The sequence below is a fragment of the Pseudophryne corroboree genome, chromosome 4 (genome assembly GCF_028390025.1).
Source record: "Pseudophryne corroboree isolate aPseCor3 chromosome 4, aPseCor3.hap2, whole genome shotgun sequence".
NCBI classification, from domain to species: domain Eukaryota; kingdom Metazoa; phylum Chordata; class Amphibia; order Anura; family Myobatrachidae; genus Pseudophryne; species Pseudophryne corroboree.
In genome coordinates this window covers 754,262,126-754,283,506 of record NC_086447.1, presented here as the reverse complement: position 1 = coordinate 754,283,506, position 21,381 = coordinate 754,262,126, and the positions used below count along the sequence as shown (strand labels likewise).

At 48.3% G+C, this 21,381-nt stretch overlaps 1 protein-coding gene and 1 long non-coding RNA gene across 5 annotated transcripts in view; one reads left to right on the top strand and one right to left on the bottom strand.

The window, feature by feature from the left end:
- Positions 1-21,381, top strand: part of RALGAPA2 (Ral GTPase activating protein catalytic subunit alpha 2) — a 605,428-nt gene that overhangs the window by 171,066 nt on the left and 412,981 nt on the right. For all 3 annotated transcript variants that reach the window (XM_063918174.1, XM_063918175.1, XM_063918177.1), the window contains 3 exons: positions 834-974; positions 13,371-13,465; positions 19,870-19,960. In XM_063918174.1, coding sequence (XP_063774244.1) covers positions 834-974; positions 13,371-13,465; positions 19,870-19,960 — 327 coding nt within the window. The remainder of the gene's footprint in view (positions 1-833; positions 975-13,370; positions 13,466-19,869; positions 19,961-21,381) is intronic.
- Positions 1-21,381, bottom strand: part of LOC134910311 (uncharacterized) — a 68,017-nt gene that overhangs the window by 3,434 nt on the left and 43,202 nt on the right. For both annotated transcript variants that reach the window (XR_010176166.1, XR_010176167.1), the window contains exon 2: positions 17,999-18,140. This is a non-coding gene — a long non-coding RNA (uncharacterized LOC134910311). The remainder of the gene's footprint in view (positions 1-17,998; positions 18,141-21,381) is intronic.

The window sequence follows — 21,381 nt, the reverse complement described above, 5'->3', positions numbered from 1 at the left end:
CGCCAGTAATAAATGCGCAGTTGAGTGTAAAGATATATCCAGTAATAAATGTGCAGCTGAGTGTAAAGATATATCCAGTAATAGATGCGCAGCTAAGTGTAAAGAGATCTCCAGTGATAAATGCGCAGCTGAGTGTAAAGATATCGCCAGTAATAAATGTGCAGTTGAGTGTAAAGATATATCCAGTAATAGATGCGCAGCTAAGTGTAAAGAGATCTCCAGTGATAAATGCGCAGCTGAGTGTAAAGATATTTCCAGTGATAAATGCGCAGTTGAGTGTAAAGATATCTCCAGTAATAAATGTGCAGCTGAGTGTAAAGATATATCCAGTAATAGATGCGTAGCTAAGTGTAAAGAGATCTCCAGTGATAAATGCGCAGCTGAGTGTAAAGATATTTCCAGTGATAAATGCGCAGCTGAGTGTAAAGATATTTCCAGTAATAAATGCGCAGCTGAGTGTAAAGATATCGCCAGTAATAGATGCGCAGCTAAGTGTAAAGAGATCTCCAGTGATAAATGCGCAGCTGAGTGTAAAGATATCTCCAGTAATAAATGCGCAGCTGAGTGTAGAGATATCTCCAGTAATAAATGTGCAGCTGAGTGTAAAGATATTTCCAGTAATAAATGCGCAGCTGAGTGTAAAGATATCGCCAGTAATAGATGCGCAGCTAAGTGTAAAGAGATCTCCAGTAATAAATGCGCAGCTGAGTGTAGAGATATCTCCAGTAATAAATGCGCAGCTGAGTGTAAAGATATTTCCAGTAATAAATGCGCAGCTGAGTGTAAAGATATTTCCAGTTATAAGTTTTATGTTATTATTTTTTACTCTCTAGAAGTGGATGAGATGCAGCAGCCACAGGAAGGAGTTGCGGTCCCTGAGTCTGATGCAGTGGGTAATTATGAGCTCCAGGAGCTAACCCGCTCTAGCAGTACTAATGATATAGCAGAGCAGCACTATCCTGAGGCATTACATGGTGAGTTCTCTACCACTATAATAAAGCAATCACAAGTGCTACTACTCTGAAATATTAAAAAAGATAGTCACACTGATTCATACTGACTTCATTGTACAGAGAAATTGGACATTGCCCCAATTCTGTGTTTACAGGAACAGGGTGATGGGGAAAAATACTTAAATTCGTTACCCCCCAGCCCTTTCTGTCCACCCTTCCCAGGCGTGGGGCAACAGAGTGCTACTAAATTTGATATAGCTGAGAATGCTGTTCATGTAACCCTACTGTACCATCACTGCCGCCTATTCTCAAAGGATGATTCCTAACAGAGTGCTATCTGTTGTGCTACTCCTTGTTCTGTCTGCTGTGTTATAGCAGCACCTATCTCCTAACATGGAGTTATTATTATTCTGTGTTTATTTCTCTAACGTCCTAAGTGGATGCTGGGGACTCCGTAAGGACCATGGGGAATAGCGGCTCCGCAGGAGACTGGGCAGATCTAAAGAAAGCTTTAGGACTATCTGGTGTGCACTGGCTCCTCCCCCTATGACCCTCCTCCAAGCCTCAGTTAGATCTCTGTGCCCGAACGAGAAGGGTGCACACTAGGGGCTCTCCTGAGCTTCTTAGTGAAAGTTTTAGATTAGGTTTTTTATTTTCAGTGAGACCTGCTGGCAACAGGCTCACTGCATCGAGGGACTAAGGGGAGAAGAAGCGAACTCACCTGCGTGCAGAGTGGATTGGGCTTCTTAGGCTACTGGACATTAGCTCCAGAGGGACGATCACAGGCCCAGCTTGGATGGGTCCCAGAGCCGCGCCGCCGGCCCCCTTACAGAGCCAGAAGGCAGAAGAGGTCCGGAAAATCGGCGGCAGAAGACGTCCTGTCTTCAACAAGGTAGCGCACAGCACTGCAGCTGTGCGCCATTGCTCTCAGCACACTTCACACTTCGGTCACTGAGGGTGCAGGGCGCTGGGGGGGGGCGCCCTGAGACGCAATAAAAACACCTTGGATGGCAAAAAAATGAATCGCATATAGCTCCTGGGCTATATGGATGCATTTAACCCCTGCCAGAATCCATAAAAAAGCAGGAGAAAAGTCCGCGAAAAAGGGGCGGAGCCTATCTCCTCAGCACACTGGCGCCATTTTCCCTCACAGCTCCGTTGGAGGGAAGCTCCCTGTCTCTCCCCTGCAGTCACTACACTACAGAAAGGGTTAAAAAAAGAGAGGGGGGCACTAATTAGGCGCAGTATTAACTATACAGCAGCTATAAGGGGAAAAACACTTATATAAGGTTATCCCTGTATATATATATAGCGCTCTGGTGTGTGCTGGCAAACTCTCCCTCTGTCTCCCCAAAGGGCTAGTGGGGTCCTGTCCTCTATCAGAGCATTCCCTGTGTGTGTGCTGTATGTCGGTACTTTTGTGTCGACATGTATGAGGAGAAAAATGATGTGGAGACGGAGCAGATTGCCTGTAATAGTGATGTCACCCCCTAGGGGGTCGACACCTGAGTGGATGAACTGTTGGAAGGAATTACGTGACAGTGTCAGCTCTGTATAAAAGACAGTGGTTGACATGAGACAGCCGGCTACTCAGCTTGTGCCTGTCCAGACGTCTCATAGGCCGTCAGGGGCTCTAAAGCGCCCGTTACCTCAGATGGCAGATATAGACGCCGACACGGATACTGACTCCAGTGTCGACGGTGAAGAGACGAATGTGACTTCCAGTAGGGCCACACGTTACATGATTGAGGCAATGAAAAATGTTTTACACATTTCTGATAATACGAGTACCACCAAAAAAGGGGTATTATGTTCGGTGAGGAAAAACTACCTGTAGTTTTCCTGAATCTGAGAAATTAAATGAGGTGTGTGATGATGCGTGGGTTTCCCCCGATAACAACGGATAATTTCTAAAATGTTATTGGCATTATATCCTTTCCCGCCAGAGGTTAGGGTGCGTTGGGAAACACCCCCTAGGGGGGATAAAGCGCTCACACGCTTGTAAGGGCTCTACCTTCGCCTGAGATGGCCGCCCTTAAGGATCCTGCTGATAGAAAGCAGGAGGGTATCCTAAAAGGTATTTACACACATACTGGTGTTATACTGCGACCAGCAATCGCCTCAGCCTGGATGTGCAGTGCTGGGTTGGCGTGGTCGGATTCCCTGACTGAAAATATTGATACCCTAGATAGGGACAGTATATTTTTGCCTATAGAGCATTTAAAAGATGCATTTTTATATATGCGTGATGCACAGCGGAATATTTGCCGACTGGCATCAAGTCTAAGCGCGTTGTCCATTTCTACCAGTAGAGGGTTATGGACACGTCAGTGGTCAGGTGATGCGTATTCCAAACGGCATTTGGAAGTATTGCTTTATTAAGGGAGGAGTTATTTGGGGTCGGTCTTTCAGACCTCGTGGCCACGGCAACAGCTGGGAATTCCACGTTTGTACCCCAGGTCGCCTCTCAACATGAGAAGACGCCGTATTATCAGGCGCAGTCTTTTCGTGGACAAGCGGGCAAAAGGTTCCTCATTTCTGCCCCGTGACAGAGGGAGAGGAAAAAGGCTGCAGAAATCAGCCAGTTCCCAGGAACAGAAACCCTCTCCCGCCTCTGCCAAGCCCTCAGTATACGCTGAGGCTTTACAAGCAGAATCAGGCACGGTGGGGGGCCCGTCTCAATGAATTTCAGCGCGCAGTGGGCTCACTCGCAAGTAGACCCCTGGATCCTTCAGGTGATATCTCAGGGGTACAAATTAGAATTCGAGACGTCTCCCCCTCGCCGTTTCCTAAAGTCTGCTTTACCGATGTCTCCTTCTGACAGGGAGACAGTTTTGGAAGCCATTCACAAGCTGTATTCCCAGCAGGTGATAATCAAGATACCCCTCCTGCAACAGGGAACGGGGTATTATTCCACACTGTTGTGGTACCGAAGCCGGACGGCTCGGTGAGACCGATTCTAAATCTAAAATCTTTGAACACTTACGTACAGAGGTTCAAATTCAAGATTGAGTCACTCAGAGCAGTGATTGCGAACCTGGAAGAAGGGGACTACATGATGTCTCGGGACATCAAGGATGCTTACCTTCATGTCAAAATTTACCCTTCTCACCAAGGGTACCTCAGGTTTATGGTACAGAACTGTCACTATCAGTTCAGACGCTGCCGTATGGATGGTACACGGCACCCCGGGTCTTTACCAAGGTAATGGCCGAAATGATGATATTCCTTCGAAGGAAGTGAATTTTAGTTATCCCTTCCTTGGACAATTCCCTGATAAGGGTAAGATCCAGGGAACAGTTGGAGGTCGGTGTAGTACTATCTCAGGTAGTGTTGCGGCAGCACGATTGGATTCTCAATATTCCAAAATCGCACCTGGTTCCGACGACGTGTCTTCTGTTCCTAGGGATGATCCTGGACACAGTCCAGAAAAAGGTGTTTCTCCCGGAGGAGAAAGCCAGGGAGTTATCCGAGCTAGTCAGGAACCTCCTAAAACCGAGCCAAGTCTCAGTGCATCAATGCACAAGGGTTCTGGGTAAAATGGTGGCTTCCTACGAAGCAATCCCATTCGGCAGATTCCACGCAAGAACTTTCCAGTGGGACCTGCTGGACAAATGGTCCGGATCGCATCTTCAGATGCATCAGCGGATAACCCTGTCACCAAGGACAAGGGTGTCCCTCCTGTGGTGGTTGCAGAGTGCTCATCTTCTAGAGGGCCGCAGATTAGGCATTCAGGACTGGGTCCTGGTGACCACTGATGCCAGCCTGCGAGGCTGGGGAGCAGTCACACAGGGAAGGAATATCCAGGGCTTATGGTCAAGCCTGGAGACATCACTTCACATAAATATCCTGAAGCTAAGAGACATTTACAATGCTCTAAGCTTAGCAAGACCTCTGCTTCAAGGTCAGCCGGTGTTGATCCAGTCGGACAACATCACGGCAGTCACCCACGTAAACAGACAGGGTGGCACAAGAAGCAGGAGGGCAATGGCAGAAGCTGCAAGGATTCTTCGCTGGGCGGAAAATCATGTGATAGCACTGTCAGCAGTATTCATTCCGGGAGTGGACAACTGGGAAGCAGACTTCCTCAGCACGACCTCCACCCGGGAGAGTGGGGACTTCACCCAGAAGTCTTCCACATGATTAAAAACTCGACAGGTATTGCGCCAGGTCCAGGGACCCTCAGGCAATAAGCTGTAGACGCTCTGGTAACACTGTGGGTGTACCAGTCAGGGTATGTGTTCCCTCCTCTGCCTCTCATACCCAAGGTACTGAGATTGATAAAATGGAGAGGAGTAAGCACTATATTCGTGGTTCCGGATTGGCCAAGAAGGACTTGTTAACCGGAACTTCAAGAGATGCTCACGGAGGATCCGTGGCCTCTACCTCTAAGAAGGGACCTGCTCCAGCAAGGACCCTGTCTGTTCCAAGACTTACCGCGGCTGCGTTTGACGGCATGGCGGTTGAACGCCGGATCCTGAAGGAAAAAAGGCATTCCGGATGAAGTCATCCCTATCCTGATCAAAGCCAGGAAGGATGTAACCGCAAAAACATTATCACCGCAATTGGCGAAAATATGTTGCGTGGTGCGAGGCCAGTAAGGCCCGACGGAGGAAATTCAACTGGGTCGATTCCTACATTTCCTGCAAACAGGAGTGTCTATGGGCCTGAAATTGGGGTCCATTAAGGTTCAAATTTCGGCCCTGTCAATTTTCTTCCAAAAAGAACTAGCTTCAGTCCCTGAAGTTCAGACGTTTGTAAAAGGGGTACTGCATATACAGCCTCCTTTTGTGCCTCCAGTGGCACTTTGGGATCTCAATGTAGTTTTGGGTTCCAAAAGTCACATTGGTTTGAACCACTTAAATCTGTGGAGTTAAAATATCTCACATGGAAAGTGGTCATGCTGTTGGCCCTGGCCTGGGCCAGGCGCGTGTCAGAATTGGCGGCTTTATCCTGAAAAAGCCCTTATCTGATTTTCCATTCGGACAGGGCGGAATTGAGGACTCGTCCTCAGTTTCTCCCCAAGGTGGTTTCAGCGTCTCACCTGAACCAACCTATTGGTGGTGCCTGCGGCTACTAGGGACTTGGAGGCCTTCAAGTTGCTAGACGTCAGTGCCCTGAAAATATATGTTTCCAGGACGGCTGGAGTCAGGAAATCTGACTCGCTGTTTATCCTGTGTGCACCCAACAAGCTGGGTGCTCCTGCTTCTAAGCAGACTATTGCTCGTTGGATTTGTAGTACAATTCGGCTTGCACATTCTGTGGCAGGCCTGCCACAGCCAAAAATCTGTAAATGCCCACTCCACAAGGAAGGTGGGCTCATCTTGGGCGGCTGCCCGAGGGGTCTCGGCTTTACAACTTTGCCGAGCAGCTACTTGGTCAGGAGCAAATACGTTTGTAAAATTCTACAAAATTGATATCCTGGCTGAGGAGGACCTGGAGTTCTCTCATTTGGTGCTGCAGAGTCATCCGCACTCTCCCGCCCGTTTGGGAGCTTTGGTATAATCCCCATGGTCCTTACGGAGTCCCCAGCATCCACTTAGGACGTTAGAGAAAATAAGAATTTACTTACCGATAATTCTATTTCTCATAGTCCGTAGTGGATGCTGGGCGCCCATCCCAAGTGCGGATTGTCTGCAATACTTGTACATAGTTATTGTTACAAAAATCGGGTTATTATTGTTGTGAGCCATCTTTCAGAGGCTCCTCTGTTATCATGCTGTTAACTGGGTTCAGATCACAGGTTATACGGTGTGATTGGTGTGGCTGGTATGAGTCTTACCCGGGATTCAAAATCCTTCCTTATTGTGTACGCTCGTCCGGGCACAGTATCCTAACTGAGGCTTGGAGGAGGGTCATAGGGGGAGGAGCCAGTGCACACCAGATAGTCCTAAAGCTTTCCACTACGGACTATGAGAAATAGAATTATCGGTAAGTAAATTCTTATTTTTGTATGTTCAGTAATATGCAGCCATTAATATTACGGTCAAACAACGTCTTGTTCTTTTGCATAATAATCCAGGGTTATTATTTGCAGATTGGGGTATCATTAGACTATATGTCTGGCATACAATATAGGATTATCTGGCCTTTCTACCAGAAGTTAGCGGGTCGCCCAGATAATTGTACAGTGTATTGCAGTGACTGACTGTAATGTCCGAAAGATCAGATAATTAGTCGGCCACATCTATGCTCTACCGCAGCCAACCGCCCTACATTCCCCTATTCCTTCACACGAGAAGGAACAAGGAAATGTTTCCTCAGGCGAGGAACGCAGAAGTCATGACCATCCAATGCGATATATCTTCGTGTATGGCCCCAATATCTGATGGTTTCAGCGTACCAGATAAATTGTTCTGACAGACCTAACAGATTTTGCATCAAATTTGCCTGATCCTTGTAAAATGTAAAATATGTTTTGACTGTTTTAGCTTTTTTGATGCTGAGTATCGTGTTGTGGTATACAGCCTATATATGGTGGTCATGTTCTGTTCTTAATATGACGTTATCTGCTGTTATTTTTTTGAGATTGATGTGGGATAATAAATATTAACCAATCTGACAATATTACTTGCAGTTACTATACATACTGCATATATTGCAGCCCCCAGTTTAGACTATAATATAATTACCCTGCTGAGTGTGATATATATGTAGAAAATGTTTTCTGTGAAAATATGTTATGTGTGAAGATCCTCTTTCCAGGCATGCCTGTTCTATGTAATATTAGTTTGATGATATTTGTTTATTATAGCAAGATGTATGAATTCACCCGTAAATTATATGCAATAAAATTAATCGGTATATCCTTTCTCTGACGTCCTAAGTGGATGCTGGGGACTCCGTAAGGACCATGGGGAATATCGGCTCCGCAGGAGACAGGGCACAAAAGTAAAACCTTTAGGATCAGGTGGTGTGCACTGGCTCCTCCCCCTATGACCCTCCTCCAAGCCTCAGTTAGGTTTTTGTGCCCGGCCGAGAAGGGTGCAATCTAGGTGGCTCTCCTAAAGAGCTGCTTAGAGTAAAAGTTTTGTTAGGTTTTTTATTTTCAGTGAGTCCTGCTGGCAACAGGCTCACTGCAACGAGGGACTTAGGGGAGAAGAAGTGAACTCACCTGCGTGCAGGATGGATTGGCTTCTTAGGCTACTGGACACTAGCTCCAGAGGGACGATCACAGGTACAGCCTGGATGGGTCACCGGAGCCGCGCCGCCGACCCCCTTGCAGATGCTGAAGAGAGAAGAGGTCCAGAAATCGGCGGCTGAAGACTTCCCAGTCTTCTTAAGGTAGCGCACAGCACGGCAGCTGTGCGCCATTGCTCTCAGCACACTTCACACCAACGGTCACTGAGGGTGCAGGGCGCTGGGGGGGGCGCCCTGGGCAGCAATGAAAGTACCTATGCTGGCTAAAAATACATCACATATAGCCTCTGGGGCTATATGGATGTATTTAACCCCTGCCAGGTTGTCAGAAAAACGGGAGAAGAAGCCCGCCGAAAAGGGGGCGGGGCCTATTCTCCTCAGCACACAGCGCCATTTTCCTACACAGCTCCGCTGCTAGGAAGGCTCCCAGGCTCTCCCCTGCACTGCACTACAGAAACAGGGTTAAAACAGAGAGGGGGGGCATTTTGTGTGGCGATATTATAATATATTAAGGGATATATAAGGGATAACACTTATATAAGGTTGTCCCTGTATAATTATAGCGTTTTGGTGTGTGCTGGCAAACTCTCCCTCTGTCTCCCCAAAGGGCTAGTGGGGTCCTGTCCTCTATCAGAGCATTCCCTGTGTGTGTGCTGTGTGTCGGTACGTGTGTGTCGACATGTATGAGGAGGATGTTGGTGAGGAGGCGGAGCAATTGCTTGTAATGGTGATGTCACTCTCTAGGGAGTCGACACCGGAATGGATGGCTTATTTAGGGAATTTCGTGATAATGTCAACACGCTGCAAGGTCGGTTGACGACATGAGACGGCCGGCAAACCAATTAGTACCTGTCCAGGCGTCTCAAACACCGTCAGGGGCTTTAAAACGCCCATTACCTCAGTCGGTCGACACAGACACGGACACTGACTCCAGTGTCGACGGTGAAGAAACAAACGTATTTTCCATTAGGGCCACACGTTACATGTTAAGGGCAATGAAGGAGATGTTACATATTTCTGATACTACAAGTACCACAAAAAAGGGTATTATGTGGGGTGTGAAAAAACTACCTGTAGTTTTTCCTGAATCAGATAAATGAAATGAAGTGTGTGATGATGCGTGGGTTTCCCCCGATAGAAAATTATTGGCGTTATACCCTTTCCCGCCAGCAGTTAGGGTGCGTTGGGAAACACCCCCTAGGGTGGATAAGGCGCTCACACGCTTATCAAAACAAGTGGCGTTACCGTCTCCAGATACGGCCGCCCTCAAGGAGCCAGCTGATAGGAGGCTGGAAAATATCCTAAAAAGTATATACACACATACTGGTGTTATACTGCGACCAGCGATCGCCTCAGCCTGGATGTGCAGCGCTGGGGTGGCTTGGTCGGATTCCCTGACTGAAAATATTGATACCCTTGACAGGGACAGTATTTTATTGACTATAGAGCATTTAAAAGATGCATTTCTATATATGCGAGATGCACAGAGGGATATTTGCACTCTGGCATCAAGAGTAAGTGCGATGTCCATGTCTGCCAGAAGATGTTTATGGACACGACAGTGGTCAGGTGATGCAGATTCCAAACGGCACATGGAAGTATTGCCGTATAAAGGGGAGGAGTTATTTGGGGTCGGTCCATCGGACCTGGTGGCCACGGCAACAGCTGGAAAATCCACCTTTTTTACCCCAAGTCACATCTCAGCAGAAAAAGACACCGTCTTTTCAGCCTCAGTCCTTTCGTCCTCATAAGGGCAAACGGGCAAAAGGCCAGTCATATCTGCCCAGGGGTAGAGGAAAGGGAAGAAGACTGCAGCAGGCAGCTCCTTCCCAGGAACAGAAGCCCTCCACCGCTTCTGCCAAGTCCTCAGCATGACGCTGGGGCCGTACAAGCGGACTCAGGTGCGGTGGGGGGTCGTCTCAAGAGTTTCAGCGCGCAGTGGGCTCACTCGCAAGTGGACCCCTGGATCCTACAAGTAGATTGGAATTCGAGACGTCTCCCCCTCGCAGGTTCCTGAAGTCTGCGTTACCAACGTCTCCCTCCGACAGGGAGGCAGTATTGGAAACAATTCACAAGCTGTATTCCCAGCAGGTGATAATCAAAGTACCCCTCCTACAACAAGGAAAGGGGTATTATTCCACACTATTTGTGGTACTGAAGCCAGACGGCTCGGTGAGACCTATTCTAAATCTGAAATCTTTGAACACTTACATACAAAGGTTCAAATCAAGATGGAGTCACTCAGAGCAGTGATAGCGAACCAGGAAGAAGGGGACTATATGGTGTCCCTGGACATCAAGGATGCTTACCTCCATGTCCCAATTTGCCCTTCTCACCAAGGGTACCTCAGGTTCGTGGTACAGAACTGTCACTATCAGTTTCAGACGCTGCCGTTTGGATTGTCCACGGCACCCCGGGTCTTTACCAAGGTAATGGCCGAAATGATGATTCTTCAAAGAAAAGGCGTCTTAATTATCCCTTACTTGGACGATCTCCTGATAAGGGCAAGGTCCAGAGAACAGTTGGAGGTCGGAGTAGCACTATCTCAAGTAGTTCTACGACAGCACGGGTGGATTCTAAATATTCCAAAATCGCAGCTGATTCCGACGACACGTCTGCTGTTCCTAGGGATGATTCTGGACACAGTCCAGAAAAAGGTGTTTCTCCCGGAGGAGAAAGCCAGGGAGTTATCCGAGCTAGTTAGGAACCTCCTAGAACCAGGCCAAGTGTCAGTGCATCAATGCACAAGAGTCCTGGGAAAAATGGTGGCTTCTTACGAAGCGATTCCATTCGGCAGATTTCACGCAAGAATTTTTCAGTGGGATCTGCTGGACGAATGGTCCGGATCGCATCTTCAGATGCATCAGCGGATAATCCTGTCTCCAAGGACAAGGGTGTCTCTTCTGTGGTGGCTGCAGAGTGCTCATCTACTAGAGGGCAGCAGATTCGGCATTCAGGACTGGGTCCTGGTGACCACGGATGCCAGCCTGAGAGGCTGGGGAGCAGTCACACAGGGAAGAAATTTCCAAGGAGTGTGGTCAAGTCTGGAGACTTCTCTCCACATAAATATACTGGAGCTAAGGGCAATTTACAATGCTCTGAGCCTAGGAAGACCTCTGCTTCAAAGTCAACCGGTGCTGATCCAGTCGGACAACATCACGGCAGTCGCCCACGTAAACAGACAGGGCGGCACAAGAAGCAGGAGGGCAATGGCAGCAAGGATTCTTCGCTGGGCGAAAAATCATGTGATAACACTGTCAGCGGTGTTCATTCCGGGAGTGGACAACTGGGAAGCAGACTTCCTCAGCAGGCACGACCTCCACCCGGGAGAGTGGGGACTTCATCTGGAAGTCTTCCACATGATTGTGAACCGTTGGGAAAGACCAAAGGTGGACATGATGGCGTCCCGTCTGAACAAAAAACTGGACGGGTATTGCGCCAGGTCAAGAGACCCTCAGGCAATAGCAGGGACGCTCTGGTAACACCGTGGGTGTACCAGTCGGTGTATGTGTTCCCTCCTCTGCCTCTCATACCCAAGGTACTGAGAATTATAAGACGGAGAGGAGTAAGAACTATACTCGTGGCTCCGGATTGGCCAAGAAGGACTTGGTACCCGGAACTTCAAGAGATACTAAGAAGGGACTTGATTCAGCAAGGATCATGTCTGTTCCAAGTCTTGCCGCGGCTGCGTTTGACGGCATGGCGGTTGAACGCCGGATCCTGAGGGAAAAAGGCATTCCGGAAGAGGTCATCCCTACCCTGGTCAGAGCCAGGAAGGAGGTGACCGCACAACATTATCACCACATTTGGCGAAAATATGTTGCATGGTGTGAGGCCAGGAAGGCCCCCACGGAGGAATTTCAACTCGGTCGATTCCTGCATTTCCTGCAAACAGGAGTGTCTATGGGCCTCAAATTGGGGTCCATTAAGGTTCAAATTTCGGCCCTGTCGATTTTCTTCCAGAAAGAATTGGCTTCAGTTCCTGAAGTCCAGAAGTTTGTCAAGGGAGTACTGCATATACAACCCCCTTTTGTGCCTCCAGTGGCACTGTGGGATCTCAACGTAGTTCTGGGATTCCTCAAATCACATTGGTTTAAACCGCTCAAATCTGTGGATTTGAAATATCTCGCATGGAAAGTGACCATGCTGTTGGCCCTGGCCTCGGCCAGGCGAGTGTCAGAATTGGCGGCTTTGTCTCACAAAAGCCCATATCTGATTGTCCATTCGGACAGGGCAGAGCTGCGGACTCGTCCCCAGTTTCTCCCTAAGGTGGTGTCAGCGTTTCACCTGAACCAGCTTATTGTGGTACCTGCGGCTACTAGGGACTTGGAGGACTCCAAGTTGCTAGATGTTGTCGGGGCCCTGAAAATATATGTTTCCAGGACGGCTGGAGTCAGGAAAACCGACTTGCTGTTATCCTGTATGCACCCAACAAACTGGGTGCTCTTGCTTCTAAGCAGACGATTGCTAGTTGGATGTGTAGTACAATTCAGCTTGCACATTCTGTGGCAGGTCTGCCACAGCCAAAATATGTAAATGCCCATTCCACAAGGAAGGTGGGCTCATCTTGGGCGGCTGCCCGAGGGGTCTCGGCTTTACAACTTTGCCGAGCTGCTGCTTGGTCAGGGGCAAACACGTTTGCAAAATTCTACAAATTTGATACCCTGGCTGAGGAGGACCTGGAGTTCTCTCATTCGGTGCTGCAGAGTCATCCGCACTCTCCCGCCCGTTTGGGAGCTTTGGTATAATCCCCATGGTCCTTACGGAGTCCCCAGCATCCACTTAGGACGTCAGAGAAAATAAGAATTTACTTACCGATAATTCTATTTCTCGTAGTCCGTAGTGGATGCTGGGCGCCCATCCCAAGTGCGGATTGTCTGCAATACTTGTACATAGTTATTGTTACAAAAATCGGGTTATTATTGTTGTGAGCCATCTTTTCAGAGGCTCCGCTGTTATCATGCTGTTAACTGGGTTCACATCACAGGTTGTACAGTGTGATTGGTGTGGCTGGTATGAGTCTTACCCGGGATTCAAAATCCTTCCTTATTGTGTACGCTCGTCCGGGCACAGTATCCTAACTGAGGCTTGGAGGAGGGTCATAGGGGGAGGAGCCAATGCACACCACCTGATCCTAAAGCTTTTACTTTTGTGCCCTGTCTCCTGCGGAGCCGCTATTCCCCATGGTCCTTACGGAGTCCCCAGCATCCACTACGGACTACGAGAAATAGAATTATCGGTAAGTAAATTCTTATTTTCATTATCAATCTTCTGTAGATCAAAAAATGGAAAACACTAATGATTGTTCAACAGACTCGAATCCTGCTCAGGAAGCTACAGACATCACAGTGAAAGACACGGACGGACCAATGGTAAGAATCGCACCCCAAACCTTATTAAAGAACGTCTTAAATTTAAATTGATTACATGGACTTCTTCATTCAGTTTAAACTTTAAGTTAATTTGAGCAAGTTGTTGGTTTAGCATTAAAATGTTCTCAAATAACACACTTACAGAGGAATGATGTCCTCTGTATACAGAAAGCCCAGAAATAGGTAACCTATAAATAATACTGAATACATAGTCACATGACACACTATTAAGTTTCCTTTTAAATACTGAATTGATGGGCTGATAATGAGGATGATGGCTCAAAGGACTGTGGACATCATTAGTTCTATGGTTCTCTATTCAGTGGCAAAACTAGCGAGCGGTGGGCCCATGTGCGACAAAATGGCTTGGGGCCCCCATCCCATCCAAGTCCACCCCCTCACCCCTGGAGAGGATCTGGTGAGGTGGACCTGCTCAGGGAAGTGGATACCTAGCAACAGTGCCGTAACTAGACATTTTAGCACTGTGTGCAAAAAACGGCATCGGAGCCCCACCCCTGCATGCAAAACAGGGGCAGTGCGCGCCGTAGGCGCGCTCAAAAATACATAGTGGCGTGGCTTCGTGGGGAAGGGGTGTGGCCACAAAATAATACCAATTCATAAAACGGTGCACTGTAGTCTCCATTGTTCAAATTACGCGGCACAGTAGCACCACTACACCAGGTAGAGACCCTTTTACACCTTACGGCGGACGGATTCCTCTATTTACACATTACAGCAGACAGCATCCCCTTTTTACACATTACGGCAGACAGCGTCCCCCTTTTTTACACATAACGGCAGACAGCGTGCCCTTTTTACACATAGCAGCAGACAGCATGCCCTTTTTACACATAACGGCAGACAGAGTACACTTTTTTCACATAGCGGCAGACATCGTGCCCTTGTTACACATTACGGCAGACAGCGTGCCCTTGTTACACATTACGGCAGACAGCGTGCCCTTGTTACACATTACGGCAGACAGCGTGCCCTTGTTACACATTACGGCAGACAGCGTGCCCTTGTTACACATTACGGCAGACAGCGTGCCCTTGTTACACATTACGGCAGACAGCGTGCCCTTGTTACACATTGCGGCAGACAGCGTGCCCTTGTTACACATTGCGGCAGACAGCGTGCCCTTGTTACACATTGCGGCAGACAGCGTGCCCTTGTTACACATTGCGGCAGACAGCGTGCCCTTGTTACACATTGCGGCAGACAGCGTGCCCTTGTTACACATTGCGGCAGACAGCGTGCCCTTGTTACACATTGCGGCAGACAGCGTGCCCTTGTTACACATTGCGGCAGACAGCGTGCCCTTGTTACACATTGCGGCAGACAGCGTGCCCTTGTTACACATTGCGGCAGACAGCGTGCCCTTGTTACACATTGCGGCAGACAGCGTGCCCTTGTTACACATTGCGGCAGACAGCGTGCCCTTGTTACACATTGCGGCAGACAGCGTGCCCTTGTTACACATTGCGGCAGACAGCGTGCCCTTGTTACACATTGCGGCAGACAGCGTGCCCTTGTTACACATTGCGGCAGACAGCGTGCCCTTGTTACACATTGCGGCAGACAGCGTGCCCTTGTTACACATTGCGGCAGACAGCGTGCCCTTGTTACACATTGCGGCAGACAGCGTGCCCTTGTTACACATTGCGGCAGACAGCGTGCCCTTGTTACACATTGCGGCAGACAGCGTGCCCTTGTTACACATTGCGGCAGACAGCGTGCCCTCGTTACACATTGCGGCAGACAGCGTGCCCTCGTTACACATTGCGGCAGACAGCGTGCCCTCGTTACACATTGCGGCAGACAGCGTGCCCTCGTTACACATTGCGGCAGACAGCGTGCCCTCGTTACACATTGCGGCAGACAGCGTGCCCTCGTTACACATTGCGGCAGACAGCGTGCCCTCGTTACACATTGCGGCAGACAGCGTGCCCTCGTTACACATTGCGGCAGACAGCGTGCCCTCGTTACACATTGCGGCAGACAGCGTGCCCTCGTTACACATTGCGGCAGACAGCGTGCCCTCGTTACACATTGCGGCAGACAGCGTGCCCTCGTTACACATTGCGGCAGACAGCGTGCCCTCGTTACACATTGCGGCAGACAGCGTGCCCTCGTTACACATTGCGGCAGACAGCGTGCCCTCGTTACACATTGCGGCAGACAGCGTGCCCTCGTTACACATTGCGGCAGACAGCGTGCCCTCGTTACACATTGCGGCAGACAGCGTGCCCTCGTTACACATTGCGGCAGACAGCGTGCCCTCGTTACACATTGCGGCAGACAGCGTGCCCTCGTTACACATTGCGGCAGACAGCGTGCCCTCGTTACACATTGCGGCAGACAGCGTGCCCTCGTTACACATTGCGGCAGACAGCGTGCCCTCGTTACACATTGCGGCAGACAGCGTGCCCTCGTTACACATTGCGGCAGACAGCGTGCCCTCGTTACACATTGCGGCAGACAGCGTGCCCTCGTTACACATTGCGGCAGACAGCGTGCCCTCGTTACACATTGCGGCAGACAGCGTGCCCTCGTTACACATTGCGGCAGACAGCGTGCCCTCGTTACACATTGCGGCAGACAGCGTGCCCTCGTTACACATTGCGGCAGACAGCGTGCCCTCGTTACACATTGCGGCAGACAGCGTGCCCTCGTTACACATTGCGGCAGACAGCGTGCCCTCGTTACACATTGCGGCAGACAGCGTGCCCTCGTTACACATTGCGGCAGACAGCGTGCCCTCGTTACACATTGCGGCAGACAGCGTGCCCTCGTTACACATTGCGGCAGACAGCGTGCCCTCGTTACACATTGCGGCAGACAGCGTGCCCTCGTTACACATTGCGGCAGACAGCGTGCCCTCGTTACACATTGCGGCAGACAGCGTGCCCTCGTTACACATTGCGGCAGACAGCGTGCCCTCGTTACACATTGCGGCAGACAGCGTGCCCTCGTTACACATTGCGGCAGACAGCGTGCCCTCGTTACACATTGCGGCAGACAGCGTGCCCTCGTTACACATTGCGGCAGACAGCGTGCCCTTGTTACACATTGGGAGCTGGGACTGTCCATAATACAGATGATGGACCTAAGAAAACATAAACTGACCCAGTCTTGGGCTATGTTTTCTCTGAATAGCCAGCAACATGAGGGGTGTGTTGGATGCTGTTGCAGCAATGGATCTGACAATCACAGGCAGAGAAGTGATTTTTATAATGTTTTATGTGTTTCATGTGATATATAGTGAGGTGTTAATATTTATGCAGGTGGTTTTAACCACTTTCATGGCATGGTCTCCTCAGATGTGACCACGCCAGGCTGGGCTTTCCCTGATGTGGGTGGTCATTCCGAGTTGATCGCAGCCAGCAAATTTTTGCTGCTGCTGCGATCAACTAGTCCACGCCTATGGGGGAGTGTATTTTAGCTTAGCAGGGCTGCGATCGCTTGTGCAGCCCTGCTAAGCTAAAAAAATTTCAAGCAGAACAAGACCAGCCCTGGACACACTTACCCTGTGCGACGATCTCAGCGATGCTGGGGCCGGCTTTGACGTCAGACATCGGCCCTCCGTTCTCCTGGACACGCCTGCGTTTTCTTCACCACTCCTCGAAAACGGCTCCAAACGGTCTGGTGACGCCCAGGAACGCCTTCTTTCTGTCAATCTTCTTGCGGTCGGCTCTTCGACCACTTTCTTCGTTGGCCGCGACGGGCAACGACGCGCGTGCTCAGTGCGGCAGCCTCGCATGCGCATTCCAGACCCGTTCGCACCGCAGTGACAAGCCGCTGCGTGAGAACGGGTCGGAATGACCCCCTTGGTCACATCTGATGCAACCAGTCAGAAACAACCACTGGGTGGCTGCAGGAAGAAAATCTTCCATCTGCAGCTCTACCCCCAATTTGTCTCCATCCCTGCTGGCCACAGTGACTGGGCAGCCCTGCTGCACCCCCACCCATCTCTGCAATACAGTCACAGGTCACTGTAGCCGCAGCTCTGCTCACAGTGTGGTCTAATCAGCGTGGCCACAGTAATCGGACACTTCAAAGACACTTCCCATTACAGAGAAGCTTTACCCAATAGTGGCTGCCACTCCATTTCCAGTGTGGCCCGATCACTGCTGGCCTCAGTGATCGGGCAGCCCGGCATGGTTGCCTTGGCTCTGACTGCAGAGTTAGACACTGGCCACCTGGCACTACAGTGAAGCTGCAGCTCCGCCCCAGAGCTTCAATTGCTCGTGGCCTCACCCAGCAGCCCTTCTCCAAGCAGTGATAGGCTATCCTCAGGAACGCCCACTCATTGCTGCGGGTTTGTGCAGTTCTGCAAGAAGTAGTTCTATATTATACAAGTAGTAGAATAATGGCACTCTGAGTCTATTTCACGGCAACAGTGTGTGTTTCAAGTGTCAGAAGTTTTCAGGGCATCAGCCTCATCATCAGGACAATGTACAGTAAATCAATGTACAGTAAATCATCAAATAAACTTACCCCCATACTTGTACTCCCCACAAGCACCCGTACCTGCTCACCGCCATGCTCTGGGTCGACTCCCACCAAAAGCGTCTTTTGCAGCACCGGGACCTCTGCATCCCATCAGTCGGCTTCCTGCATTCCACAGCGTAACAATGGCTCCCAGCATGGAAGGAACACCGCACACCAAAGCCTGCATGGATCAAGAGAAAGAAGGCTCGCAACCACATATATCATAATATACAAAAAAAAATAGTGCATAATAAAAAGACATTGGGGGTTATTCAGAGTTGTTAGCAATTGGGCAAAACCATGTTGCACTGCAGGTGGGGCAGATGTACCGTGCAGAGAGAGAGATTTGGGTGGGTTATATTGTTTCTGTGCAGGGTAAATACTGGCTGCTTATTTAACACTGCAATTTAGATTTCAGTTTGAACACACCCCACCCAAATCTAACTCTCTCTGCACATATGCTCCACCTGCGGTGCAACATGGTTTAGCCCAACTGCTTTTTTAGTTTGCTAACAACTCTAAATAACCCCCATTTATTTCTAAAGCAGCGTGTGTTAAAAACCCATCTGGAAAGAGATATATGAACAACCCTACATTACTGGCTCTATGCAGCAGATTGATGTATAGAGCTAGTTATATGGGGTTGTTCACATACTGTATCTCTTTCCAGAAGGCTCCTGATAAAAAAAATGTCAGATAAAGTTGAAACGTTGAACTAGAGTAGGTCTTACCACCTGTGAGTATTGTTTGTAAGACCCATGAGTTTTGGCGTCATCTATCACTGTTTATTTACTGTATATATAAAGACAACAGAACAGGAAGGCGCTCATAGTATAGTAATTCAATACCCAATAACTGGTGATTTTTAAGGTAAATATTAGGTGTACGTAAAAGTGAAATTTGTGAAGCTTTTCTGAATCAAATGAAGCTTATGGTGTAGTCCTCTCTCAGGGTTCCAATTCACCGTAACAGGACCATCTCGAATACAGCCCAGCACCAGACACGCCAAAAAGTCTCATAGTGTCATATTAAAATAATTTTAAATTGGAGTAAATGGATGAAGAACATGTGCAATAAAAAAACCTTTACACAAAGCATGAAAATAAGACAGTGGTTCACCCAGGTCCTTATTGTGAATGTTCAATATACAACCGAAACAGTGGTGCAGGCTCTTCCTGGTGAGTAATACAGGATCATCCAAAGCGTTTTATTAGGAAACAGACTTTCTCAGGGATAGAGTACCTGTCTAAATATATTAGTTATTAGTATATTGGACACCTCAGTCTCTGCCTCCCGCTCTGACCCATCCCCCTCCGTCAGGCCCCATCTTCCCAATTCTGTCATGCCCTACTGGTAACTGTTGACTTTTGAAGGTTCATCACATGGTTCATAAAATATGACATTTCTTATTAAAGAACAAATTTGATATTGCTGTTCTCAGGAGCACTATGGGGTCATTTGTACTAGCTGCAAGTTGGTACCTCTTGCAGCCCCATAGGAATGTGTGCAAAAATTCACAAGTCTGAAGCAGATCAAGGGAGATGATTTGGGGTACTGATCTTAGTTATTCCCAAAAGAAAGCATGTCTTGTCCCCAGGAATAATGCCCCAAACCCCCCGCAACTCAAAAAAAAATTTTTAAAAAAAATTAAAAATACAAAACTTATTTAGTGAAGTCGTCTCATCTCATGAATGTAAAAATAGGTCTTGCCATTGAGGAACAAAATAACTCTGACCGCTAAGTGTTTAGTTTGGCAGAAATTTCATTATTTTAACTACTGTTGCAAACATTTTTGGACAGAGGACAAATGTTTAATTGAATTTTGTTTCTTCATTGAAAGGAGACATTGTGAATAGCTGAGTTGACTGACAAGTCTTTATAATGAAGTTTCTGGCCTCCTTTCCCCCTAGATAATGGTTCGGCGGAGCAGCAGCCCTGCAGAATTAGAGTGGCATGGAGATTCTCAGCACTCCATTGGGAAAAGTGCTGATCGTGAGAGAGGTAAACTCACTCCGTCTTGTGGACTCTGATTTATTCATACTCGCTAATAAGGGATAAATACTGAACATGAACCAGAGCCAGACTGCTTTAGTTCTGCAACCTCTGTAATATGAAACCTGAAAATAAAAGCATAGAAACTTTGGTTAATGTTGTGTTTAAATTTTGGCAAAATACATTCGGTAAACTCAGAATTTGTGATCTCTTGTAATTAAATCAGCTGTTTAAAAATTCAAAGCATAGTAGAAATGCAGGCCTGATTTATGTAACCCGTATGTTGCTCCCACATTGTTGCTCTCTGGGTGGAGGGATAGGTTACTTGTGTGCATATCCTCTTATGGTGCTTAGCTGCTGTACACTTGCACTCTTATAGTCATTGGTTATCCAGGGGGTATATAGCAATACGGGCAGAGCACACAACCTGTAATGGCGGTTACAATCTGATCACAGCTGAATGGGTTAGGGGGCCAGGGGGGAGGGAGGAAAGTATACTTAACTTCCCCTTTTGGGATTCGATCATCTGGATGCCACGGTCACTATTCTGACCACCGGCATCTTAAACCTCCGGCATATCATACCCCAACCCGTAATTGTACTGTTTTGTTTTCTCACAAATGTGGAAACGCTTTAAGATGAACAGATAGTAATAGTGTAATTGTACAGTAGTCTATAAGGTTTAATTCCGTTTTCTGTTCATGAGTACGCAAAATGTCTTCCTGTGTCACAAATGATAATGTGATGAGATGTCACTATTCAACAGTAATACAACTCTGATTAGGAACACTATGAAGATTTTGCTATCCAACATATCATGTACTGCTCTCCTTTGCCTAATATATTCCGTAAAAAAAACAGTGATGGAACATTGGGCTGTCTTATGGCACCTTTAGTGTGTTTAATGGTTTTTAAATAGAATTGCCTAATTGTATTGTGTGCCTAGAATGCGCTCCTCCACTAGTGTGCATAAGGAAGATCCCACTGTACTCCGCTGCCAGCCAAATTGTCCCCATTTTATTCTTGCTTCTAAAGTAATAAAAAGCAGAAGTCTTCATTGAATACATTTACAAACACAGGTGTCAGTCATCCACCACTTTCAGCGCTTCCACTGCTAGGGTGGTCCTAAATCTAAGCAAGAGTATACAAATGTTACGTCACCTACTGTGTATCAATTTTAACGTTTTAAACTGAAAGGAAACCCTGCCCTAGCTCTCCAAACAGATCCTGCATCCCAGGGAAGGCCCAGGCACACAAGGAGGCAGCTGCAGACCTTCAGTGGGGGCCTACAACGTGGCTACTGCAAGCATGGTAACAAAGGAAAAAAGACAGGTTGTTAAATCTGGTTGCAGTTAAAATGCCAGCTGCTGGGATCCCGGCATTCAGGATACCGACGCCGAAATCTCGTTAGCCCACAATGCCGACAGACG